The 27584-nt window shown below is 43.6% G+C and overlaps 1 protein-coding gene across 4 annotated transcripts in view; it reads left to right on the forward strand.

The window, feature by feature from the left end:
• The window catches only part of MFSD1 (major facilitator superfamily domain containing 1), a 47321-nt gene extending 20137 nt beyond the window's left edge, over nucleotides 1-27184 (forward strand). Inside the window, exons 16-17 of one of the 4 annotated variants that reach the window (XM_053390384.1) lie at nucleotides 3192-3303; nucleotides 26096-27184. In XM_053390384.1, coding sequence (XP_053246359.1) covers nucleotides 3192-3303; nucleotides 26096-26176 — 193 coding nt within the window. In that variant the 3' untranslated portion in view covers nucleotides 26177-27184. Of the gene's footprint in view, nucleotides 1-2244; nucleotides 3042-3191; nucleotides 3304-4207; nucleotides 6249-26095 lie in introns of those variants that run through there. The other 3 variants (XM_053390386.1, XM_053390385.1, XM_053390387.1) reach the window with 3 other exon arrangements.
• The last annotated feature ends 400 nt before the right edge of the window (nucleotides 27185-27584 follow it).

Here is a 27584-nt window from a genome sequence, read left to right on the forward strand (position 1 = left end):
AGTGTTACCTTAACTTGGCAGGGATTGGCCACCAATCCTGTAGGCTTTGGTTCTCTTTTCAGTCACTTGATGGTTGGTTCCCTTGTCAGTACACAATTAGGAATACACCTTAAGGTTCCGGACTGTTCACCGACGTTATTACTTGCCCTGCACATGACATCACAGGTAGTGGGTATGTTTGAGGAGAAACTGGAACCCAAATTTTGAACCCTTGGAGGTTGGATGTTCCCCACCTCTGTTCTAGATGAGAAGTTCATTTGGGATGCTAGATTCTTGGGCCTCGCTGCCATTCCAACAATACATAAAAGATTTGACACTCTGTAAGAGAAGACCTGTGAATGCTAAGCTCTCGGGGAAGTGTGTTGGTAACTGAATGACAGCTGGGAATTTCTGAGGAAGCCCAGGGTTCCTCAGAACAGAGTTTGAAATTAAAAGTAATTAAACTCTACATAGAGGTCACTCTAGATGTGCCAGAATTGCCATATGAAAATCATTTCCATGTAGGAAAATAGCCTGGTGATAACCTTGAGAAGAAAGCAGATGATGCCGCAATGCCGCAATGCACATGGTTATAATTCTCTGTGTTTATCCTCCCATTAATAGCTATAGGTGAAATGTGTAGGAGCACTAAATTGGGATAACTTGACTTCACATAAAGAAGGAGGAGTCCTGTGTTTGTTCAAATATATTCCCCTGGAAGGTGCTTTACAAAGCAAAGATGCTGGTGAAATCAGCAGGTCATTGCAAATATTTCCTTTGAGGGGAAGCCAGTTTGCTTTCGTGAAACTATCTAGAAGCAAGTCTTGCAACATGAAGGGACCAGTGTGATTATACTGGCAGAGTGTTGGGCTGTGGAAAACCAGGGTTTAAATTGTTAGCCACAGACCTCACAGGGTAACGTTGGGCTTTCCTCTCAGCCTATCATATTTCACAAGGTGGTTGTGAACTTACAAATAGGGGGAAGAGGGAAGGAGCAATTTATATGCCTCTGTGAACTTCCTGGATGAAACTTGGGATATAAACATAGTACAGTCATACCTTGTGTTGCGTTCCGCTCTTGTTACTTATAAGACTTTCAGCTTATGAACGAGGCAAACCCGGAAGTGTTTACTTCTGGGTTCGCCACCTGCGCATGGGCAGAAGCGCTCATTTGTGCCGCACACATGCACAGAAGAGGCGCTCTAGTTGCGGACTTTTTGGGGTGCGAATGGCACCCCGAAACGAATTAAGTCCGCAACTAGAGGTACCACTGTAAATAAAACATTTGCCATATACAAGAACTGTTCCCGGTGTCCTCAGAATCTCAAAAATACTTGCCATTTGTCTGCTGGACAAGATTTGAAATGTGTGGGGAAGACACTCTTACACTTGGCACTTTCAAATGACGGGAACCTCGTCTTTTATTTTTGTACAAGTCTATTCAACAATGCAAGCAGAACCTCAAAATTCATGCCGACCATTTCCTCAGCTGTTGAATCGAAAGCTAGCTTTTCTTAAATGTTTCCCTATTGAGGACTGTGCCTTTTTGTTTTCATATTTCTTGTGGATATTTTGAAACTGGTTAGGTGCTAAAAATGTGTTCTGTATATTTCCAGTTTTGAAACTGGTTAGGTGCTAAAAATGTGTTCTGTATATTTCCAGCCGCAGCCAGCCTAATGAGTTAGCCACAGCAGAGGTTCTGCAGAGAGAAGCTGCAGCCTCATTTAGCACTTTCTAAGGAGTAATAGCTAAATGCAAAAAAGTATTAATGTCTGTAATAATGTGTTACCCCACCACCACTTTCTGTACTGGTATATCTTTACTGTTTTACATGCTTTTTTAACTATATGATTTAATTGCCACCTTCCATGGGAGCTTACGGTGAAGGGCAGCCAATAAATTGTATGTATAAAGTTAAATGCACCAACTGCACCTCTTGCACCAACTCCCATTGAAATGAATGGTTGGCGTATGAGAGCACACAGTTCTCCCTTCATGCTTCCCATTCATTTAAATGAAACATGTACAGGAATGTTTCCAAGTGCATCGTTCCCCTAAGCCAGAGTGGACATCTCAACATGAAAACAGTTGCTTACTTGTATCTGAAGCTTTGTCTGGGAAGAACCAGCTCCTTTGTGATGGATTCTTAGCCCATTCTCAGTTGATATCTAAAAGCTCAGTATAGCGCCGTGACACTTCTGACAAGCAACTAAGAGCCTGTAAGCAAACTGTTACAATAACCTTTTGCTACACTATTTCTTGCAGAAAAGAAATCTGAATAGGAAATACCTACCAGAAGTGGGGAGCGCTTGATCAGCAGCTTGGCCAGTCGAAGAGTGTTTTATTGTATGTGTGTGGCGAAACTTTGATGCCTAGCGCTTGGACAAAGTAGTTGGAAAACTTAACTAACATGCATAGAACTTTTTCGAGACCTGGACTTGTGTGAATTGTCAAACTTGCTTCTTTGTCAAAGCACTTTGACCGCAGTTGGAGCAAAAACTCGTGTATTTGGTGTATCAACACATCGCTGAAGAGACGGTTGCTGTTGAACTGAAGTCGTCTTCCAACTTGTTGGAGCAGATCTTTTGGTTTATGGGCTGTACTTTTTAATCTTTCTATTGTGGAACGATGATGGTTTGCCTACTAATAATGGCACCTTGTTACTCCATTACTGTAACTTGTGCTCTGAAGGGGTGATTGCCTTACTAAATGTGGTATTAATCTGCAGTTTCTTATTTGAAATTCTGGTTTCATAATAAAAAAAACATGGTAATGACTTGCAAGGATCATGAAATCTTGGTGTGGTGGTAGACTGATTTGGATAAGTTCCGCAAAAGCAAATACAATGTCATTTGAGAGAAACAAATCTTGATGGATTTTCTATCAGGCTGCTAGGCAGGCTGTCTTGGTTAGGGGCATTTGTCTCTGCTTTTGTACTGGAATTGTATTTGTTTTAAAGCATTTTTGTTGTTAAAGGCAAAGCTTAAAACTTGACCGACTGTGTCAAAACTTGCACTTTGCACTCAATTTTTCGACCTTTATAAATAAATAAATGAAGATAGTGTCTGTCTTTACTGCCTGTCAAATTTGTATGACTTACTCTGCCTCCATTTATCTGGCAGCTGCACTTAACTCTAACCCTGATCTAGGTGTAACGTGCAACGAAACTTCTGGGCACATTTGTGTTAATAGCAGTTCCCTTTTTTTTACAGAGCAAAAAGACGGGAAAAAATCAGACGTCAGAATGAAGATGACTTAGCCAAATTGCAACCAAAGAATGACTTTAGTTTGAGGAATAGGTATCTCTCCAGATTAGGTGCTCAGGTACTGATAACCAAAATATTTCTTTTTAAAAGATTGCAATATGTATTGCTCTAGATAAGGATATCTTGCCAAACCACCTTTTGCACTAAATACTAGCCCAATAGAGCAAGTCAACAAAATGTATAGTTGGTGGCAAAGCATATTATTTGCATTCAGAAAATCTCAGTTAAATGGACTTCTGGTAGCTAGGGCCACGTAAAAACTTTTGGTGACACATTGGATTTGGCTTGTCAAAGTAGACTATACAGATCAACTTTGTACGCTCAGCATAATGAAGTACAGTCATACCTCAGCTCTTGAATGCCTTGGGAATCGAACGTTTCGGCTCCTGAGCAATCGAAAACTAGAAGTGAGTGTTCCGGTTTTCGAAGGTTCTTTTGGATGCTGAATGTCTGACGGGGCTTCCAATTGGCTGCATCCACACTTTGGAAATTGAACATTTCAGAAATCGAACGGACTTCCGGAACCGATTCTGTTCGACTTCTGAGGTACAGCTGTATGAGCACCCATCCAAAGTAAAAGAATTATCTCAGGTTCACAGCCTTTAATGAGAAATGGTCATGAACCGTGGCAATGTCACATGTAGCTGATGGGCTCTTTATAGGACAGAGACAAGGTGTGCTTGATCCTCTTCACTGTAGTAGCAAAGGACAAAACCAAACCAAACGTGAGATAAGTAAAGAGCTGTGAATAGACTCCACTGAAAAGCGTCGCCTTTAAAGGGGTTTGAAAGATGCAGCTGTGGCGAATATGCCTTCCCATTGTACATGCCCATCGTTGGCTTGCGCTGCACTTGCCAGGGGGTGAATATGCATGTGTGAACCTGCCCTTCCTTGCTTAAAAAATAGCTGATAAGCTGGAAATACTTGCTGATGAGATGCCTTACTCTTTCTTGCTTTTGCAGCTGCCAGATACCTATGTTTGCCACTTAGCTGCACTGGCACACAGATGTGTGTTGAAGTAGCAGAATTGTGTTCAAGATGTGGAAATGGCAGTGTGAAATTTTGTGCAACGCAGGACCCCCCCTACTCTTCTGTGGAAGAGAGCGGCAATATACAGAATGGAAAGCGGTCAATATTAGATCTTGTGCCAACAAGCATTTAGCTGACCTCTTGGAAGATTTTTAAGATGCTACATTGAATTCTATGCCAAAGTGGGTGGGATGGAACTATTTTTTAAAAAGTTTCCATGGATTTACAGCTGTTTGCAGTCACCAGCTTTACCTAGAACTCATATCCGCTTACTGTTTTCCTGCACTTCAAATAGAATTTCATAATCAATATGAATTTGGGGCAAAAAACAAAACAAAATACCTGTTCAGTATAACCACACTCTGAACTCTCATATCTTTTATTTACATTCTAGGTTTCTTTTGCTCTTAAGAAGGAAGCAGTGGAGCCTTAATTCACTAGACTATTTATTTCTGTGAAATTTTTAGCTTTTTATTATAAACAGTTTAAACACACTACTACCTTAAAAGTGACTTCTTGAAAATGTAGGAATTTTCATATTTTGTGTTGATGAAAAGCAGAAGCATGACATTTCCTATGGAAATAGCTTAAAATGTATTTCTTCTTTATTAAGGTAATGGTAGCAATAAAATGGTAAAACTTGCTGTTGCAGTTTGCTGCAATAAGAAAAGCCATTTCTTGTGGCTATAAATGAAATGGATTAAAATTCCAGGAGGAGACAGGCCTCAGGGCCATCGTCAGCCTTCTATCGCTGCAGAAATGTTTTAATATGAAGCTGTTAATAGTTAAATATTGCATTACTAGCAATGCAGTCATCAATTGGTTAACACTAGATGTTACTGGCGGTTATATAAGCTGGTGCACCTTTCAACTTGAATGTTGATCCCAAGATAGTACAGTGGTATCTTGGTACTCAAACGGCTTAGCTCCTGAACAAATCACCTCCCGAACGCCAAAAACCTGGAAGTGAGCGTTCCAGTTTGCAAATGTTTTTCAGAAGCTGAATGTTCAACACAGCTTCCGCAGCTTCCAGTTGAGTGCAGGAAGCTCCTGCAGCCAATCGGAAGCTGCGCCTTGGTTTTCAAATGGTTTCAGGAGTCAAACAGACTCCTGGAACGAGCTAAGTTCAAGAACCAAGGTACCACTGTACACAAATGTATTGTGTGGAATCTTTTAGGCTACAATCCTTTACATACTTAACTGGGATCATATCCCATTGAATCTGGTAGAAATTCCTTTAGGTTGGCATGCATACAATTGTACTGCTCATTTTCCATTATCTGAGTAGTTTAATGTTGCCTAAGCTATAACAAAGGGACTGGCAGGTGGCGCTGTGCTAAACCACTGAGCTTAGGGCTTGCTGATCAGAAGGTTGGCAGTTTGAATCCCCACGAGGGGTGAGCTCCCGTTGCTCGGTCCCAGCTCCTGCCAACCTAGCAGTTCGAAAGCACATCAAAGTGCAAGTAGATAAATAGGTACCACTCCGGCGGGAAGGTAAATGGCGTTTCCATGCGCTGCTCTGGTTTCACCAGAAGTGGCTTAGTCATGCTGGCCACATGACCCAGAAAAACTGTCTGCTACAAACGTCAGCTCCCTCAGCCAGTAAAGCGAGATGAGCACCACAACCCCAGAGTCGTTTGCGACTGGACTTAACTGTCAGGGGTCCTTTACCTTTAAGCTATAACAAGCAGTATCTACACAGTCTTGGAAACTCTGCTGAAGGCTCTGGAACACAGTTCTCTTTACTCAAGCACAAGACTTGTTTTTAGAACACACCATACCTGAACATTGATGACCTAAAAAAAAGTCATATACTCCCAAAAGTCATTGGATGCATTTCTTTTACTACTTATTTCATGAGAAATAATAATAATAATAAAATATTTTAGAGGAAAATGTAAATTCTAAATGGATGGCTTATTTGTAATTGTAATTATTCCCCCTTCTTGCTAATAAAGCCAAATAAGCACACTAGTATGCCGCCTTTTAATATTTGTTTTCACTTATTTTATAGCAAACATACTCAGGTGGATGGAAAGATAAGTGTTGCAAGCCAGCTTATTATGTTGAGCTCTTTATGTATTATTTGAAGTATTAACAAGTTAGGGCTACTTTTATATCTGGAGAAACTCTGCTGGTGGGAAATAATATGATAAAGCTATTCTTTTATGCAGATAGAGATTTTAATTCTGCCTTTTGCCCAGATATATTAATACTCTTAGCTGTGCCCTGCAACTTCCCTTCTTTCCTCTTCCCATGCCCCCACCCCGCCCACTAAGAGGGGATTCCCACCATTTTCTGAGGCAGATTTAGGGGTTGCGCTGGGAAAAAATGTCATTCTACTGGCACAACTGCTTCGTTGGATACTGCCCTACTCATGAAGTTTCTCTGGTGTAAATACCTACTTCCATTGGCTAAAGAGCCAGTGTGGTGTAGTGGTTAAGAGCAATAGACTCGTAATCTGGTGAACCGGGTTTGCTTCCCCGCTCCTCCACATGCAGCTGCTGGGTGACCTTGGGCTTGTCACACTTCTCTGAAGCCTCTCAGCCCCACTCACCTCACAGAGTGTTTGTTGTGGGGGAGGAAGGGAAAGGAGAATGTGAGCTGCTTTGAGACTCCTTTAGGGTAGTGATAAAACAGGATATCAAATCCAAACTCCTCCTCCTCCTCTTCTTCTTCTTCTTCTTCCTTCTTCTTCTGATTAAGCTTGATGCTACGTAAAATGACCTGGTTTTCATGAAATTGCATATAAGCAAATGGGCCAAATGCCATCCTTTACAACCTCCCTACTTGTTGATTTTCAGTTTCAAACCTTCCATTAGGTTTTGAGTTCAGAATTACTTTTTGAAGCAGGGGTGGCCAATGTTTTTGGGGCCAAGGGCCTGATCCATGCTCAACTCTCTGGGGGTAAAATGGTTCTGTCCAATACCTTTTCTTCCAGGTCAAATTTTGGTGTTATTGGCCACAACGTTCAGAGAACTACTGCCAGTATCGTGAATAGCTGTCCTCAGTGGTAGCCAGCGACAGCCTCATCCTCCAGAAATTTATGCAATTCCCTTTTAAAGCTACCCAGTTTGGTGGCAACCACTACAGAGAATTGGTTGCTTGTTATGACAACACAGCCAGGCTGTTAAAAATGCAGTGTGCAACATTTTAAACAAAAAGCCCACCAAAGCATAATGATTTCCATAGTATTATGCTGCGTGAGGCAGATTCCTTTTGCCCATTCAACTTTTCTGGATGTCCTTAGGTTCTAGAACTTGGCTTCATGAAAATATGTGGGTCGTTGGTCCCTTTATGAATGCAGGCTCACTTACGGTATATTATTCTGGAGGTGATGGCCGCAGGGGAGGTGTGTGTTTCTCTCTCTGTGTGTGTGTGTGTTCTGGCTTGATGGCTTTTGGTTTTGGGACAACAGTCACCCAGCTCCTCCAAGTGCCGATAAATTTTCTGCTGTTTAGAAACTTGCACCATTGTGAAGCTGGTTATTAAGGCTTTTCTACTGAGTGCTGCCAGAAGCAAATGGGGAAACATTATACTCAAAACAAATTACTCTGTATGAATTTTATGGTTCCATTATGTCTCAATGAACAAGTTATGTTTGATGGCTGGCTTGAATTGAAAGGTAATTATCTGAAATGGCTGTTCCGTTGAACTATGGTGCTCTTTGTTTCCCCAGCAAAGCAGCTTTGCAGTCTAGGGCAGGGAGGGAGCCCTGTTGGATTGGACCCAAAGATCGTCCAGCATTGACTTCCAAAACTAGGTGCTTTTGGAAAGCTAACAAACAGGGTGGGATGGCAGCAGCCCACTGCTTTTTTGTCTTCTAGCACCGGTATTCAGAAGTACTTATTTGTGGTTGATGAGTTTTTTATTGCTTACCTGATAACATATGGGCCTTCCTTCCAACTGGGGAACTTTGAGCTTCTGACCACAGTCAGGTATTGTCACAGCCTCCTGAGCTTAGGCAGAATTTGCTGAGACTATTAGTGGAGGAGGTTTTTTTCTTCATAATTTATCTTTTTACCCCCATATTCCTCTCAAAAGTATTTTTACCCATTTCCTGTAACTTCTCTGATTCTTTCACACGCAACTTGTACCTTATCCCTCCACCCAAAATGCCATTTTCTTTAACCCTTCCACATTCACTTCTTCTGAGAGCTTTCCTCTCATATCTACTTCCTTGTTATTGTTAGATTAATAATATTAAACCTTTTGTCTCACTTTCGGATTCCCTTCAACACCTCCAAGTTTTTCCTCTCGGAGACCTTCCTCCCTATCTCCTGGCTGCCTCAGCTCAACATGCAAGGAGTTTGGTGTCAGCATTGGTTCAGCTGAAAGTCTGTGGTGGGATTGGGCCAGGCAAATGATAAGGACTGGGTAGACTGCAGCACTGAGACCCAGCTGTAAGTTCACCCTGGTTTGTACACTTTGACCTCTTCTGAAGGCCAGCTTCCATATCACTCTGTGAAAGAGGACATCCATCCTCTTGGCATTCCAAACACAAGGATGTTCTGACCTTCCCCAAGACTTATATCTACCCATTGCCAGAAATGATAGTGCTGGAGTGGGTGGGTTCTGTTTTCTAGGTGTGTGTGTGTCTGTGTGTGCTTTAAGGCAGTTGGTTCAAAACTCAACTTGGTTAAAAACTTGAGAACATTCTGGTTGGGGGAATGTATATATCAGAGGCAGGGGGGCAGACTTTGGGTTCGTGCAATCTACTTTGTTTCTTGATACAGTGGTACCTTGGGTTACAGATGCTTCAGGTTACAGACTCCACTCACCCAGAAATAGTACCTCCGGTTGAGAACTTTACCTCAGGATGAGAACAGAAATCGCGCGGTAGCAGCAGGAGGCCCCATTAGCTAAAGTGGTACCTCAGGTTAAGAACAGTTTCAGGTTAAGAACGGACCTCCAGAACGAATTATGTTCTTAACCCGAGGTACCGCTGTAGAATCCCAAGGTCCATCAACCAGAGCCAAGTACAAAATAGTGGCTCAGTATACGTATGCTAAAAAACTATGAAGAGTGTATTTGAGGAGGCAGTTGGCCAAGAAATTTGTGCTAAAACCAAGCTCCCTTAAAACAAACATCAACTCTTGGTCTTTCTCCCCCCCTCCAACTCCCTGTGCATTTTCAGCAACCAAATTTGGGTTAGGAAAAGCTTCTGTAAATGATTTTTACTTATTTACATCTATTTTATTGTGGAACCTACAACCCTCCACATGCTGCTGCAACCCAGTTCATGTTACGTTAGCCCCAACTGGCTTGGCTGGTAGTCAAGATGATGGGAATTGTCACCCAGCACCTAGAGGATTACCACAGTTCCCAGTCCTGCCTTAAAGGCCCCTCAATACAAAAGAAGCATTTTTTCCTTGGCTAGCAAATGTTCCAAGAAAAAAGGTTTTTAAAAAAATGGATTTATTTTAACAACTGTTACACAATAAAGGAGAAAATTGGGGTGGGGTGGGGGAGAATGACCATTACAATCTGAACAATACAGAAAAAAGTAGCTATGGATAAGAGTAAAGGCAAGGAGAAACATAACATTTAGAGTACAGTGGTACCTCAGGTTACATACGCTTCAGGTTACAGACGCTTCAGGTTACAGACTCCGCCAATCCAGAAATAGTACCTCGGGTTAAGAACTTTGCTTCAGGATGAGAACAGAAATCGTGCTCTGGCAGCGCGGCGGCAGCAGGAGGCCCCATTAGCTAAAGTGGTGCTTCAGGTTAAGAACAGTTTCAGGTTAAGAACAGACCTCCGGAACGAATTAAGTACTTAACCCGAGGTACCACTGTAGTGTAGACTGTAGCTGATTATCCTGATTAATAAAAAGTGATTAGGTAATCAGTAAAAAAACACACACAATAGCACCATTTTTAATCCTTGGACCTGTAGGAACAAAGAAGGTGACTTGTACTGAATCAGACAGTTGGCCCATTTTGCTGACTGACAAGAGTACATCATACAGTCTGAAGAAGAAGCCAGCTGAACTCACTTCAGCTTTTTGGAAGGCCTGATCGCATGAAGGAGCTGCATGAGTACAGCTATTTTCCATTCAGAGCTTTGCTGAATGCAGAGGTGTGGAGCCAGCCAGTGAAGAGCTAGGAGGACACCTCTTTTTCTGTATGGGACAAAAGTTAATATATTTTGTGAGAGAATATCCTGTATCCTTTATTTATTTATTTTTTTAAAAAAAGGTTTCTCCATGTGAACCAGGAAGCTACTTCTCCAGACAACGTAATGACTCTTCTTATCTGCAACTGCGATCTCTTGGGTGTCGTGGACACCGTTAGACTATTGAATAATAATAATAATAATAATAATAATAATAATAATAAATTTTATTTATATCCCGCCCTCCCCAGCCAAAGCCGGGCTCAGGGCGGCTAACAACAATCAAATAATCAAACAATCAAATAAACCAACATTCTAAAAATATTTCATTATAAAAATTAATTAAAATCAAGTTAATGGCAACCATTAAGCAAAACTCTGTGCAGGTTGCCAGAGGAGGGAGTCAGGCTGCGCCCTGACCAAAGGCCTGGTGGAACAACTCTGTCTTGCAGGCCCTGCGGAAAGATGTCAAGTCCCGCAGGGCCCTAGTCTCTTCTGACAGAGCGTTCCACCAGATTGGAGCCGCAGCCGAGAAGGCCCTGGCTCTAGTTGAGGCCAGCCTAACCTCTCTGAGGCCTGGGACCTTCAGGATGTTTTTATTTGCAGACCGTAGGTTTCTTTGTGGGGCATACCAGGAGAGGCGGTCCCGTAGGTACGAGGGTCCTAGGCCGTATAGGGCTTTAAAGGTTAAAACCAGCACCTTAAACCTGATCCTGTACTCCACCGGGAGCCAGTGCAGCTGATATAGCACCGGATGAATGTGGTCTCGCAGCGAAGACCCCATAAGGAGTCTCGCCGCGGCATTCTGCACCCGCTGGAGTTTCTGGGTCAGTCTCAAGGGCAGCCCCACGTAGAGCGAGTTACAATAATCCAGTCTGGAGGTGACCGTCGCATGGATCACAGTGGCTAGGTCAGGGCGAGAGAGATAAGGGGCCAACTGCTTAGCTTGGCGGAGATGAAAAAATGCCGCCTTTGTTATAGCTGTAATCTGCGCCTCCATAGAGAGGGAGGTATCGAAGATTACACCCAAACTCTTAACGGACGGTGCTGGCACTAACTGCACCCCCGCAAGAGATGGGAGTTGCCCCCTCAATCCCATGTCGTCCCGTCCCAGCCAGAGGACCTCTGTCTTCGAAGGATTTAACTTCAACCGGCTCCCACGTAACCATCCAGCCACAGCCTCCAGGCATCTGGTCAGTGTGTCTGGGGCCGAGTCAGGATGGCCATCCATCAACAGATAGAGTTGGGTGTCATCGGCATACTGATGGCAACCCAGCCCAAAACTCCGAACAAGCTGGGCGAGGGGGCGCATAAAGATGTTAAAAAGCATCGGGGAGAGAATCGCACCCTGAGGCACTCCACACACCAAGGAGTGGCGCGATGACAATTCCCCCCCAAGCGCCACCCTCTGTCCCCGACCAGAGAGAAACGAGCGCAGCCATTGGAGGACTGTGCCCTGGATCCCCACGTCGGCAAGGCGGTGGTCTAGGAGTTCGTGATCGACCATGTCGAAGGCTGCTGACAGGTCTAGAAGAATCAGCAGCCCTGACCCGCCTCGATCCAGCTGCCTGCGGAGATCATCTGTTAGGGCGACCAGAGCCGTCTCGGTCCCATGACCAGCGCGGAAGCCGGACTGGAATGGATCGAGAGCCGATGTTTCATCCAGAAACCTACCAAGCTGTTCAGCAACCGCTCTCTCAATCACCTTACCCAGGAAATACACATGTGTATTCGCCTCTATTTCCCTCCCACCCACTCACCACCAATGCATGGCCTTGGGCACTGGCAACCCACGCTACGCCACTCCTCAAATCTTTGTTTTGTTTACTCAACAGAAATTATATAGAGTGCTTTAAAAAAAAAAGCAGCTTCCGAAAGTGGTTCGCAAAAATATACACCGGCAAATAAATTGGTATAAAAATGGAAGAAACTGAGGGGCAGTATTTGGTTTTTAGTCAGATACATATCTTCCAGCAGACCACAGTCGTTCGTATGGGAGGCCAGGATAATGATCACTATTTGCACAAAGCCTTTCTTGATGATCAAGATGGGCTTTTTTTTTTGCTTATTTTGAAGCAGGAGGGTGAATATGTAGTGTAACTCAAGCTGCTGCTTGGGTTGTAAAGAACAAAGAGTTGATTTGATAACCCCAGGTGCAGGTGCTTCTTGGTCTATAAATAGGTTTACATAGTGGTGCTGCATTGGGGAGGACTTTTTTGTGGCGCAGAGGTAGGTGCTTCTTGCAGCCTAAGGAGACTTGAGATATTTATCAGGCTTCATGTACAACCTAGGGAACGCTTTGCATATTTTTGCTTTCCAGCTTCCTTTCCACAACTCATCTTTGCAGTATTCACATCTAATTAGGGAAGTTCATGAAACAAGTTTTTGATATTTAACCAGCAGGTCCCTTGTGTGAGACTGCAGGGAGTAAGATTTCTATTCATCCAGGAAAGAAAAGATGTTAAATCTGCATCCCACTTCAAATAAGTTTTTAAAATCTCTCTCCCCCAGCCTGGAAATACTTCAACTCATAGCATGGAATGAATTGTGGAGGAAATCAGTTAAGCCATCGTAGGCTGGAGCTGGAATATTAACTATAACACCAACATTTAACCAGGATTCACTCTTTTCTCTTCTTCTTCCTAGTAGATTACTATACAGTGGTACCTCGGGTTAAGTACTTAATTCGTTCTGGAGGTCTGTTCTTAACCTGAATCTATTCTTAACCTGAAGCACCACTTTAGCTAATAGGGCCTCCTGCTCCCGCCACGCCGCCGGAGCACGATTTCTGTTCTCATCCTGAAGCAAAGTTCTTAACCCGAGGTACTATTTCTGGATTGGTGGAGTCTGTAACCTGAAGCGTATGTAACCTGAAGCGTATGTAACCTGAGGTACCACTGTACCTTTAACAAGTGCATGGCAGGAGCAAAATCAGCAGGTGAAGCATTTTCCATCATTACAACTGCCAAGTATTTCCTCTTCTGGGTTTTTGCCGATTGCAGTTAAAAATAAAGAGTCCACAATCCAGCGAAATTGTTGGGGAGCCCTATAAATAATATGGTACCTGAATACCAGATGTAGGACCATAAAGAATGCTTTAGCACTTGCTTTTCAGAAAACACCAGTGTTGTTATCTGCTGTTTAATACCCTACTTACCAAATAGATGGTTGCACAATAAAGACTGTAATGGAAATCGATACTGCATACTCCGCTTCCGACACCCTCATGAGAGTCCCCTCAAAGTTGTTTCAATAATCCCAGAGATTGAAAGCGAGTGCACTGCCTCATCTGTCAACCTGTGGATCAATGTTTTCCAGTGGTCACTTCTGAGAGTCTGAATCATCATGAAATACTTTCTGGATTCCCTTGCCAGCATTTTTGTCAACAAAACCAAATTGGTTGTTAGAGCCTGCATAGTGTTTTTCTTTCCTTTCCTTTCCCTTTTAATTTGTATACCGTCTTTCTATTTTACAATTCCCAAGGCAGTTTACAAGCTGAAGAAACAAAGAATACAGTGGTGCCTCGCAAGACGAAATTAATCCGTTCCGCGAGTCTCTTCGTCTTGCGGTTTTTCCGTCTTGCGAAGCACGGCTATTAGCGGCTTAGCGGCTATTAATGGCTTAGCGGCTTTAAGAAAAAGGAAACAAACTCGCAAGAACTCGCAAGACGTTTCGTCTTGCAAAGCAAGCCCATAGGGAAATTCGTCTTGTGGAACGACTCAAAAAACGGAAAACCCTTTCGTCTAGTGAGTTTTTCGTCTTGCGAGGCATTCGTCTTGCGGGGCACCACTCTATACACCTTGTAACAATCTAATCCAATAAAAAGATGTGATAATAAGACATAACTTTAAAACAAGCAACTTATATCAAATAAAGTAATATTCAACAATCCATTAGAATAGTATAGAATAATATTAAATACCAGCATATAAAAATTAAACAGAAATCCACTCTTAACAATTACAATAAATAATTTCTAAACTATAATCAATAAAACAACGGTGGGTCACAGTGCATAAAATAATACAATACAAACTGAAAAGCGGAGACTGGAGGGTGGGGCAAGGCAGATGGAAGGAGGCCTTGCCTGATGGAGTCTCTCCCCTCACAGTTCTTCCTCCAGGCACAGCTCCCTTATGAGGACTCCCAGGGCTGGGGGGGGGGGGTGTAACAGGGAGAGAGCATGCTGTACTTATTTGCAGATTAAAGATTCTATACACTAGCAGTTTTAGCAAGTCTTCAAGTAGCATCTGGTTTTATTTTTACCCCAACCCAAACCCCTTGTTCATACCCACAGCTGCGAGAACCACATTCCCACATGGTGTTATTGCTTGAGGCTTCACTGCATATGAGTAGCACGACTGCTTGAACGTGGCTGACTGCATGGGTCTTTCTCATGGGCTCATCCTGCTGGTTTAGCACTGAAATGCTTGCATGCCTCCAGAATAATGAAGTTCTACTTGACTGGAGGGCTTCTTAGAGCATAGCTTAGCCACTGATCCCCATTACCGATTTTCCATTTCAGTGTATTTTGGAGTATAGCCTAGAGACTCAGTTCTGGTGGAAACATTTTTTGACGTGCACTTGGGCCCATGGCTTGTCCTAAGAGTGTTGCTAGATCGGAACCTTTAACAAGCCTGTGGAGAACTGCGATGTTATTTTACATTTCAGAAGTGAAATCCCAGAGTTACTCACACTGGAGATATGTTATTAAGCCAGCCACTAGATGTCACCAGTATCCTATTAATACAAATCAATGAAGGCCCCCCCCCCCTTTTCATACAGAAAAGTGACAGTCTATATAAATAATGACAACTCCTGTAGATGTAATCACTGAAGTAGAGCACATCTCTTGGACTCACTTCACAGTATCACTTAATTTCCACATTATCAAGAGTTAGCTCAAGCCAGATTTGGCAACATCTTTCCCCTGAGAAAGTACGACCAGTTTTTAAAAAGTCAACGTGTGGGAGCCTTTTATTCAGTAAAGCAAAACCCGCCTATGAATAAGTCCCCTTCATTTAATGACACTACTACTTAAATCTTTTCACTAAGCATGGGATAAATTGCCATAGGAGTAAAGTCTCAAGTTGGCCCAGCCATTTCTGATCAACCCAAATCCTTCTAATTTTATGTTCTGACTCAGTTCTCCTATTGTTTTTGTGTAGGCAGTCAAAGAGTGGCAACAGCTTTGGATAAGACAGAGGTAGCAGCATACTTGGGGAAATCTGAAGAAATACAAAAGTTTGGGGGTTATAATAACAATAATTTTATTATTTGTACACCGCAGATCTGGCTAGGTTTCCCCAGCCATTCTGGGTGGCTTCCAGCAGAATATAAAAACACAATAAAACGTCAAACATTTATAGCCAATGCCGCAAAAGGACTTCCCTTTACCTTCCCTGTGTTCCCATCTACTCCTGAGGGTGCTTCTATTAACAGAGACAGAGAGAAAAGCCCTGATAACACTTTACTGAGCAAATGGAAGAAAAATCAGTGTGCAGTTTGAGGACAAAGGAACAGAGAGCTTTTGCATTTCCTGCTTCAGACCTTGTTCGTTCAGCCAATCATATGGAGGGAAAGACTCCCGCAGAGCTACCTCAATGAAGACCATGCTTGGTCTCTGCTGGGTCACTAGCTTCACCTCCACCAAACATCTCTTGGTTGGCTGACAAATAACAGAATTAGCCTTTAAGTCACAAATAGAATGATTTCTGCTCTTGCCTTTCCAATACCTGCAGCCTTCCACAGCAGATTTTGAGGGGGTTCTAGGGCTAGAGAATGGGGGAATCCACTGCACAGCTTGTTGCTGGAGTTAAATGGTAGTGTTGGATGCAGCCATTTGAAAAAGAAAAACTAATGAAGGACCCTGCCTGATACCCTAGCGAGGAGTGAGCGTGCTCAGTGCCTACAGATGCTGACCGATGGTCAAAAGGGGACGACCCTGAAAACTGGATGGGATGGCTGGAAAAGGTGGATTCAGGAGAGAAATAAAACTAGTGACTGACAGAGTGGACGTGAAGGGTAGGAGCACACCATATATTTTAAGCACATCCAGTGTTCATGTAAAGCACATGACTTCCCCCTAAAGAGTCCTGGAGACTCATTTCCCCTCTCACAGATCTACAATTCCCAAAAATCATAGCAAACTATGAACTTCAATTGTGTGTTGGATATTCTTTAAATGTAGGATTAAAATACAACATTAAAATGCAGCCTCATTTCAGTAGAAACTCAAATCAAAAACTTTTTAGGGGATGAAAACGTCAAATCTTCACCAAGGCCAACTATCCAGACGTCCTACGTGGGCCAGAAAAAAGCCAGGGAAGTCCCCAGATAAGAGTTCCATCACAGAAGGAGAAAGGAAAAAGAAAATCGGGGAAGGGGATCAAGTTGATTCCAAGCCAAAGGCCAGGCGGAACAACTCTGTCTTACAGACCCTGCAGGGCCCTGATCTCATGAGACAGAGCGTTCCACTAGGCCGGAGCCAGTGTTGAAAAGGCCCTGGCTCTGGTTGAGGCTAATCTGACTTCCTTAGGGCCTGGGACCTCTAGGGTGTTGCTATTAAAGGACCTTAAGGTCCTCTGTGGGGCATACCACGGATGACGGATTTCCATAAGAGTTGTGTGTGCTCCTTAAGATGTATTGTTGATCCAGCATTTAGAAATAATTACTGCAATTGAAATAAAAATGCAAAATGTATATATAGATGGGTAAGAAGAAGAGTTTGGATTTGATATCCCGCCTTTCACTCCCTTTAAGGTGTCTCAAAGCGGCTAACATTCTCCTTTCCCTTCCTCCCCCACAACAAACACTCTGTGAGGTGAGTGGGGCTGAGAGACTTCAAAGAAGTGTGACTGGCCCAAGGTCACCCAGCAGCTGCATGTGGAGGAGCGGAGACACGAACCTGGTTCCCCAGATTGCAAGACTACCGCTCTTAACCACTACACCACACTGGACACTACACTGTCCAGCAGCTGGCTACCCCTGTGATCTCCCTTATTGTGCTTGTTTATCTTTAAACAAGAGTTGTACTGGACAACCTTCCAATGGAGAACACATCTTTGTGAAGCAAGACACAGAGCCACTCTCATTGCTCATCCAGCATATGATATCCTACTGAGATACAAATTGTGACACTGGGACTGATCACACTCACTGCATGTAAACAAACCACGGTCCTCTTCGAGGGATTGAAGCCTAAAACATCTTCCCCCTTCGGGAAGATTACATGCATGCAGTCCTGGCCACAGTTTGACTTGCCACATTATGGAATTGACTGTGTGTGCAAGATTTTGTTGCCTTACGTTTTCTTGAAGAGGAGACAATTGAAGCCTAAATTAAATATATTTAATTTTCCGATGTGCCTGGAGTTCTGTAAACACGAAGCTATAATGTGCTCCAAATTACCGAAATGCTCTATTTTTCTAAGAACATAATCACTGCAATTAATTGTGCTGTTTACATGTTTACAAAGCTTGCTCATGGAGCTATTATGCAGCTGTTAATGTCAGCAACGGGGAAGCCAGTTAGCTACTACTTTGCATTTGCCCTGCCTGGGCAATTCAAACTGAAGCCTTCCTGACAAGCAAGGGACCCTTACTATATTGACCCAATCTGAAAAGGTATTTTGGGCATGTAATGTTACTGGCATGAGTAATGCCAGTGAAATCAATGAGGCTGCTGATTGACTCATTATTGTCAGATTGTCCCAGAGCTGCAGTCAATTAGATCAGGATTTAATTGTCTTAGGTACTGATACTGCCCAGACATGTGACTCGATGATGTTCCATTCCTCAAAGGCCTTACTGATTGCCCAAATAATACAGCTGATGGATGCAACCAATAAATAAGTGGATTGGATGTAATATCATGAGATAAGACTATTATGGGAAAGGCCTCAGTAATGACAGTTTAGCTGGGACAGAGTTTGTATAGTCTGTTGTAGGAAAACCAACTTAAAACTTAACAAATCTATCATGGCCAAAATTTATGAAGACCAAAGTCCACTTTAACAGAAGTAGGAAGTGGTCTCCTAGGTAGACAGTAGCAGTTGTGTGGCTTGCAGAAGTGGTGGTTATGACCCATTTCCTAGATACGTTTTCATGGCTACTACTTTTGAGACATCACCTTGTTGACAAAGGTCCGTATAGTTAAAGCTATGGTTTTCCCAGTAGTGATGTATGGAAATGAGAGCTGGACCATAAAGAAGGCTGATCACCGAAGAATTGAGGCTTTTGAATTATGGTGCTGGAGGAGACTCTTGGGAGTCCCATGGACTGCAAGAAGATCAAACCTATCCATTCTGAAGGAAATCAGCCCTGAGTGCTCACTGGAAGGACAGATCCTAAAGCTGAGGCTCCAATACTTTGGCCACCTCATGAGAAGACTCCCTGGAAAAGACCCTGATGTTGGGAAAGATGGAGGGCACAAGGAGAAGGGGACGACAGAGGGCGAGATGGTTGGACAGTGTTCCCGAAGCTAACAGCATGAGTTTGACCAAACTGCGGGAGGCAGTATAAGACAGGAGTGCCTGGCGTGCTCTGGTCCATGGGTCGCAAGGAGTCGGACACGACTAAACGACTAAACAACAACAACAACTTTTAGAATACATTACCAACTTAAGGTATATATGTTGATGGGCTGCCAACTAGCTGCGACTATCCAAGAAACAGATCTTGGGGTCCTAATGGGCAGCTTGTGGAGAGCATCGGTTGAAAAGGGTAAGTACAATGCTAGGAATTATTAGGAGGGGAGTTAAAGATAAAACAACAATTACTGTCTCAATAAAGTCACGATAAACCATGGTTTATGAGCCTGAGGACAAACAATGCACTCAGGGGCCTTTCTTGCTCATGTGCTCAGCTCCCTGTGCCATTTTAACTGAGAAACTAGCTGTCACAGTCTGGTTCACGAGCGATCAAAGTCCCTGCAGGGGACGTCAGGATCCAGAAGCCAGGAAGCCAAGAGTCCGAGGGTCAGAAAGCAAGGAATCACAAAGGCAAGGGTCCGAGGATCAAGAAGCAAGGAGTCAGGAAGTCAGGGATCTGAGGATCAAGAAGCAGGGAGTCAAGAAGTTGAGGTTCAAGGATCAGAAAGCAAGAAGCCCAAGGCAGGAAGCGTGTTGCCGTGGCAAAGAGCCGAAGGGAAATGCTGACCTTATATCCCTTCCCTTCTCTTGCCACCAGGTGCTGTGAGTTACCAATCGGCCTCACCTATGAGGCTGCGCCTTGCCTCTTCAGAAAAAACTTAGGAAAGCCCCAGTCCTGCAAAGTCCTATTGTTCACTGTTCACAGGGCCTGGCTCCTGCACGCACACATGACACTAGCTTAATCACTGCTTACAAGCTGGAATATGATTGATCCAATGAGGAACGAGGAAACTGCAATTTCCTCATTCCGATGTTAAAGGAAACAAGCGGGGACAGAAGAACCAAAGTGGGCACAGGATGGCAGCAGGGAGCATGCGGGCCTGTCGCTTGTTATCGGGTTGATGAGCCATTGGCTCATTGTCTGCTATGTCTGAACCAAACTATTATTAAATAAGTCAAGCTATCACATCTCTGCAGCCATGTTTGGATTGCTTTCTAGAGGAGATAAACAGTTCAGACAAGGTTCCGAGTCCCAGAAAGACATCCAAATTACAGATGGATAAGGTTTTTTAAAACACTTTAAAAACAGCTGATAAAACCTTTCTTGGAGGAACAATGCAGAGCCCCTTTATGCAACTCCCTGCTGAGCCGCCATCTTCTGACTCTTTTCATTATTTGTTACTTTGTCACCACAATCCAGCAGTTTTTTCCATAGAGCTAAACTGTGTCTGGACATATGGCAACCTTACAGTTTTCATATTGGGCAAAAAACCTCAACAACTTTTGTGCCTGGATTTTCACCTTTTGAAATATGACATACCTTACCTATGAGAAGTAACAAAAAAAGCTGAAGCCTTTAGCTTAGAGAAAAGTTGACTAAGGTCAAGGAGTATGTGACAGAAGATTATGCAATTACAAATGGAGTAGATAAGAGATCCCCCCCCCTTCCATTCTCATACTTTGGGTTGCCCAGTGCAATTGATTGGAAGTAGTTAAGGGCAGACAAAGGAAATGATTTTTGCACAATGCATGAATAACTTAGAATTTACTATCACAAGAGACAACATGGCTATCATTTTATAGCCTGTGTAGACATTGCTGTCACTGGATAATCCATGGCTGCTCATGCATGTGGCCAGAGTAAAGTAGAAAGATGAAACTCTCAAAAGATCATTAGTTCCAAGTTGTGATTTTCCTATTTGCAGAAGAGAAGCTATACTGCTACATATATTTATTAACCTAAGATGTTTAGTTGACATAAGTAGGCCATTCATGTGAGTAGGTAGTTACAGGGATTAGCCTGCTGGACTGATGACCTAAAGGGATGAGAGGGCTTTATGAAGGTTGAATCTATCAACATGCCTGGTAATTCAGATGCACTAGTGTTGCATTAAGATCCTTGGGACCAACTAGGAATGATCTGCTTAATGCCATTCTAATTTGTGCCTAATGGAACTTTGTTTTGATTCTGAAGGGTACCGTATTTTTTCGTGTATAAGACGCCTCTATGTATAAGACGCCCCCTACTTTTAGGGACCCCAAATTTAGAAAATGGGCATATGCACTATCCGTGTATAAGATGCCCCAGATTTTTAACCTTATTCTAAAGTAAAAAAAGTACGGTATTGATATTCTTGCTTGTCTAATGCAGAGAACCAGTAACCGTGTGTGTGTGTGTGTGTGTATACACCATTGGATACAATTCTTTAGCTGCAAATTCAGGTGCAAATATAGGCATTTATTACAGATGTATAGAATCAGCTAGCCAAGATCTGACTTCCAGTTTTCCTCTGCAGAGACTTATTTAAAAATAGTAGTTTTAGTTGCTGACAAAAAAGAGAAAGATGTTAAAATCATTACCTGCGGAACCTGTCATTTAAGATCAGCAGAGCGAAAAAGATGAAGAATGGAACGTGGAATCGTAAGGTTTAATTTAAAGTTAAGACTTATCCTTAAATATTTTATATTATTGATGTATTCTTGTGCCAATACGTTCTGACATAAATATGGCAATCCATAACGTATCGACTGCAATGTCAACATTATTTTAAAGCTGACTCAAGAAGAATACCTCATTGTTGCTGCTGATATATACATGCTAAGTTTCATGAGAGGAGCAAACGTTTTTAAAACCACTGAAAATACAGCCTGGATTTAACCTTTTTCTTTCTGTTCAGTGTGAAAATCTTTCTGAAGGTTTGTATAGAGATACTACTACATAACCCCTGGCCTCAATGTCTCTTGGTTGTATGTGGAATATCTTTTACATTCAATAAGGAATCTAGGGGAGCTTATCAGATCCAAGCAAAGCACAGATGCATGTTCTCTCTCACTTTGTTGAAAATAGTGTATCACAATAATTTACAGGTGCAAAACTTCCTTCGAATTCTATAGCTAGCAAAAATTTGAATGTCAGGCCATATTTCAAATGTGGTAAAATGGTGATACCATTGTTACCTCAATTCTGTGCCATCAAAAATGCCAGCATCTCTGCTTTGGTGTTTTATATATATATCTTTTCTAAGGTCTTTATGGATTTCTTCCCTATAAGTACAAATCAGTGCCTTTAGCTCCAGACCCCAGGGATTTATTTGCCCATTTGAAGACCTGGGGGGTGTTTCTTCCATCTGTGATGTTCCAAAGTATTTTTATTCTGTGCTCAGCTCAAGCTGATATGGAAATTCTAGCTTGTTCAAAGAGGGATATTGCCTGAAGAGACTATCATGCAGTCATTGTCTTCAGACAACCTCGTTCAATGTTCCTGCAGATTCTCAGAGCTGATGTACACTACATTGGCACACACACAGACCCGAATTAAAACTGTAAGCATACCACATTTACAGCTCAAGTGTATAAATGTAAATATGATCTGCTTTCTGAGAAACCCTATTTGCATTTTGGCATGATTCAGAATTTGGGAGGAGGCAAGCCCAGAACACTGGGAATTACTTAATTATTTTTTAAAAAATATAGTAGACTTCTATCCTGGCTGGTGGCTTCAAAGAGCCCTCAAGGTGCCTTGCAAAATACCGAAAGAGTACAAAGATAACCTGAAAACATGAGAGCCCTGTTGGATCAGACCAAACTTCGATCAATCTGATACTTTCCCCACAGTGGTCGTCTTGTTGCCTCTGCAGAACCCAGAAGCAGAGTCTCTGAAAGAAGAAAAAGAAGCAGACCAAGTGCTTTCAAGAAAGACTCAGGCTGCCGTGGTTTTGCAAGCTGCACTGCTTTCCATTTGAACTGTTAGCTGGGGGAGAATCGGGCGGAATTTGTTCTCGAATGTGCTTTGTGCTGTTGAAAACAAGGCTGGTCGATGAATAAAATTCTGCATGGAGAGAAAAGTACCATATTTTTCGCACCATAGGACGCACTTTTTCCCTCCTAAAAAGCAAGGGAAAATGTGTGTGTGTCCTATGGAGCGAATGCAGGCTTTCGCTGAAGCCTGGAAAGTGAGAGGGGTCGGTGCGCACCGACCCCTCTCGCTCTCCAGGCTTCAGGAAGCTATCCGCTAGCCGTGGGAGACCCAGCTCTCCCACGGCTAGCGGAGCGCTGCATTAATCCCGAAGCTTGGGGCGTGCGGAGCTCAGCGCGCCCCAAGCTTCTGGGTGCCGGCAAGGTCTCCGCTAGCCGTCTAGACCTTGCCGGCACCCAGAAGCTTGGGGCGCGCTGAGCTCCGCAGCCCCAAGCTTCGGGATTAGCGCTCCGCTAGCCGTGTCTAGGCTGCGGATAGCAGCCTGCTTCCCGGAGCGTCGGGCGCCCTGAAAGCAGAGCGCCCGGCGCTTCGGGAACACATCCGCAGCCTAGGCAACCCTGCGGGAGGTCCCGCAGGGATGTCTAGGCTGCGGATAGCAGCCTGCTTCCCGGAGCGTCGGGCGCCCTGAAAGCAGAGTGCCCGGCGCTTCGGGAACACATCCGCAGGGTGGGGAGCCCTGCAGGAGTTCCCCGCAAGGCTCCCCACGCTGCGGATAGCAGCCTGCCACCCGGCGGGCGGGGCGCCCTGAATCAGAGCGCCCCTCGCGCCGGGCAGACATCCGCAGCGTAGGGAGCCCTGCATGAGTTCCCCGCAAGGCTCCCCAAGCTGCGGATAGCAGTCTGCCGCCGGCGGGCGGGGCGCCCTGAATCAGAGCGCCCCTCGCGCCGGGCAGACATCCGCAGCGTGGGGAGCCCTGCAGGAGTTCCCCGCAAGGCTCCCCAAGCTGCGGATAGCAGCCTGCCGCCCGGCGGGCGGGGCGCCCTGAATCAGAGCGCCCCTCGCGCCGGGCAGACATCCGCAGCGTGGGGAGCCCTGCAGGAGTTCCCCGCAAGGCTCCCCAAGCTGCGGATAGCAGCCTGCCGCCCGGCGGGCGGGGCGCCCTGAATCAGAGCGCCCCTCGCGCCGGGCAGACATCCGCAGTGTGGGGAGCCCTGCAGGAGTTCCCCGCAAGGCTCCCCAAGCTGCGGATAGCAGCCTGCCGCCCGGTGGGCGGGGCGCCCTGAATCAGAGCGCCCCGCGCGCCAGGCAGACATCAGCCAGCCCCACAAGCTCGGGGGACAGCAGGGAGGCGCAGCGCCACTATCCCGCTGTTCCTCGACCTGGTTCGGTTTCCCTGACCTGCTTTTGGGGGGGAAATAAAGGGAATTTTTTCCCCCTTTATTTCCCCCCCAAAAAACTAGGTGCGCCCTATGGTCCGGTGCGTCCAATCGTGCGAAAAATACGGTAAGTCTTGAGCTTATGAAAGGACCCTTCATATGATAACTTGAAAGAGGGAAGTGGGTTAATGGTGTAAGTAATAAATCAAACTTGCAAGGAGAAAACTGTCTGAGGGTACTATATTCACTTGGGGAATTACTTAGTGCAAAGAATGTAGAAAGGGTTCGGTGTGTCTTAAATAATGAATCCCAAATAACTCCAAACTAGCCAATTGTTTACAGTGCCATTTTTTATATGTGGATATCTTGTTATTTCTAATTTGCTCTCCATTACCTTCCCCCCACCTTTTCCATTATATTGATATTTTAAGATATTATTTTAAGGGTCATCTCTAGCTAAGTTGCACTGACAGTAGGTCCATTGAAACTGATGGATCCATGTTAGCCACATCTGTTAATTTCAGTGGGTCTGCTCTAAATAGAACTAACATGCTAACTTACCCAAAATTAGGGTTGCCATATTTCGAAATGTAAAATTCTTGACACCCACAAAGTGTGAAGGAAGTAGGGAGACCCCAAAATTGTTGAGCATTTTTTGGGAAACAAAACCCAAAAATAGTGATTTTAAGCTTTTTGAGCGGTTTCTGCTGCTTTTCCCACCATGTTGCCATACATCCAGGTTTTCCCAGAAATTTTACTGATTCGGCAAAATTCCCCCCGACGCCAATTTTACACCCGAAAACCAGAACATGTCAGGAATTTTCCTGACGTATGGCAAACCTACCATAAACCTTTCAACCAATTTGTGGACTGGTATTGCTGCTGAAAGTAAGATTGAGGGCACAAGGAGAAGGGGACGAAGCTACCAGCATGAGTTTGACCAAACTACGGGAGGCAGTGGAAGACAGGAGTGCCTGGCATGCTCTGGTCCATGGGGTCACGAAGAGTCGGACACAACTAAACGACTAAACAACAAATAAAAGCGCACATGAAGCTGCCCGATACCATTGGCTAAACAACAACAACAATTCTGGCACAGCACCTGTAAAGGGCTTCATTCTTACAACCGCTTGAACAGATATGCACAGGACATGAATACGCATATGTATGATTTAATATCACAGGTCAAGTGACAGGTCCATAACTAAGTAAGGATTTGAACATGAGTCTCTTTGGGCTAAGTCCAACACACTTATCTCTAAAGCAGCCTCTCAGCGTTTATATAAAGCTCCACTACTGTGGGAAAGATTGAATATGTGTGTGAGTGACTTCCTGTGAACAGAAAGTTGATTTGTCTGGAGGAAAAAAAACCCCAATCAGCCTGCATGATCAACAGTTAATGGATATCTTTATTAATCCACCTAAATTTGCTGACTCTTGTATAATGCATACGTGAAGCTGCACTTATACAGCCCTCATGTCAATAAAACATTGTAAATGTTGCATTACTCTGAACCGAAACAGTGGCACTCTTGGGACTTGAGATTCAAATTAGCTGATCATTAAAGGAATGAATGGAGGATCTAAAACCAATCTCCTCTTGGATAGAAAGCACGTTTGTTACGGAGCTAGGAAAAGTAATTTTTGCTCATTTGGAAGCCATTTACAAACTTTATTAGGCAATACTCAGGTGATGGATTTCAAGAGATATACCTTGTATAAGCAGCTATGGCTTGGAACGCCACAATTAGGTTAAAAGAATGAATGCACTTTTCCCCATTAATTGCATGCAAAAGGCAAAAGGAAAACACTGGGGACAAATTCATACGTTGGTCCATTACATATATAGATGCTTTATGACGTGGGCATCTGGTGGGTTGCTGTGAGAACAAGAAGCTGGAGTAGATGGTCCAGCAACACTCTTCTGATATTCATATCTTCAGAGAAACTCCCAGCAATCTGGGGAACATATGATCAGAGTATTGACCAGTGCTTTTAGGGGAAAGGGCTTAATTTTTTTTTTTTAATTTTTTTTGTAAAGGGAGATGTGACAGCGCTTGCCAATGGACTGAATATGAGGAACAAAGGCGAGAGAAGAGTACGGCAATGTGTGGCTTCTTGAAAGTGAGGCTTCAATATCTCAGATATTTCTGCAGGACATGCACTTTCAGCAAAAGGAAGAGAAGGAACAAAAAGCATTGTGTATGACTGAATTGTGCTTTTGAATATGTGCAGAGCACTCTTCTTATACCAGAGGCACTGGTGTGAACTAGAAATGAAGATTCCTAAACAGTGTTAGATGGGGGGCAGGGCGGGCAGGAAGGGGAAGTAGAATGATTTTATTTGGGAGAGGAAAAAGATGTCAGATGGTTTCATTTCAAATTAGGCCAGGCTCAATTTTGCCCATTGAGAAGAAGTGGGATGGTTAGGCTCTCCCAACCCACTTTGAGCACTGGTTGCTAAACATAAGCAGTTGCCTTATATTGCATCTAGAAACCCGTTTTATTTTTATGTTTAAAACTATTCATCCAAGGGGACTTTACTCTGAATTAGACCTTAATTGTCTTATTTGATTATCTGTATCTTTGCTGTTACTTTGTACTGTGTCTTTAAACTCGGTCTCCTTGTTATTAGTATCGCCTGGGGTTGGCTATATATATTTTTCAAAAAATGATGTTAGTAACAGTGACTACATGATAGCATGAGCACTGTTCCAGAGTATTTTTCATTATATCTGTTCAAAAAAAGATTGGGTATGTAACTTTTTTATGTTACAGTTTATAATTTCTACGCTATTTGAAGTTGTTGTTATGAATGTGTAGGTCATTGTTTGAATATTTTATTTTCAGTTAATGAAGAAATTACATATCTTTCTACTTACAAGTGTTGAACTAATTGGCTGATGAAGAATTCAACGAAATAGTAGTTGTTATCCAGAAACACTGTTCAGCAGAGTTCAGAGTTGGACATCAGAATTCAACATTTGCTGATTATACAAAGCTTCACAGCTTGCTCTCCGCCGGTAAAGTCTGGCACCGTGATTCATTTAAGGACTTTCAGAGACTTTCAGAGACTTCAGTTTGTTAGTTTTGATGTTTTGAATTATTCCATAAAGTTGATCACATTGTTATTGTTTCTGGCCATCGTGTTGCTTTTGATATTGCTGACTCATATTTTGCAGCACAGGGGTTGGTTTGTTTACTACTTATATTGCATCTAGCCTAGGAGTGGGGAAACTCTGCCCCTCCAGATGTTGCAGAACTTCAAATCCTATCAGGCCTAGCTAGCTAGGAATTATGGGAGTTGTAGTTCAGCAACATCTGGAGGGCCAAATATTACCCACACCTGGTCCAGCCCTCCAAATGCCAACTGATAACTTCTCTTCAATGTCACATAGAAGTTTTCCCAGCCTCCTATTACCAGAGATACTAACTTCAGGGGCGGCCCTACTATTAGGCAGAGTGAGATGGCTGCCTCAGGTGACCGATGCTGGGTAGGAAGGTTGTGGCAGTTAAATGTGCCATGCAGCC

This window comes from Podarcis raffonei, chromosome 5 (genome assembly GCF_027172205.1).
Source record: "Podarcis raffonei isolate rPodRaf1 chromosome 5, rPodRaf1.pri, whole genome shotgun sequence".
NCBI lineage: Eukaryota > Metazoa > Chordata > Lepidosauria > Squamata > Lacertidae > Podarcis > Podarcis raffonei.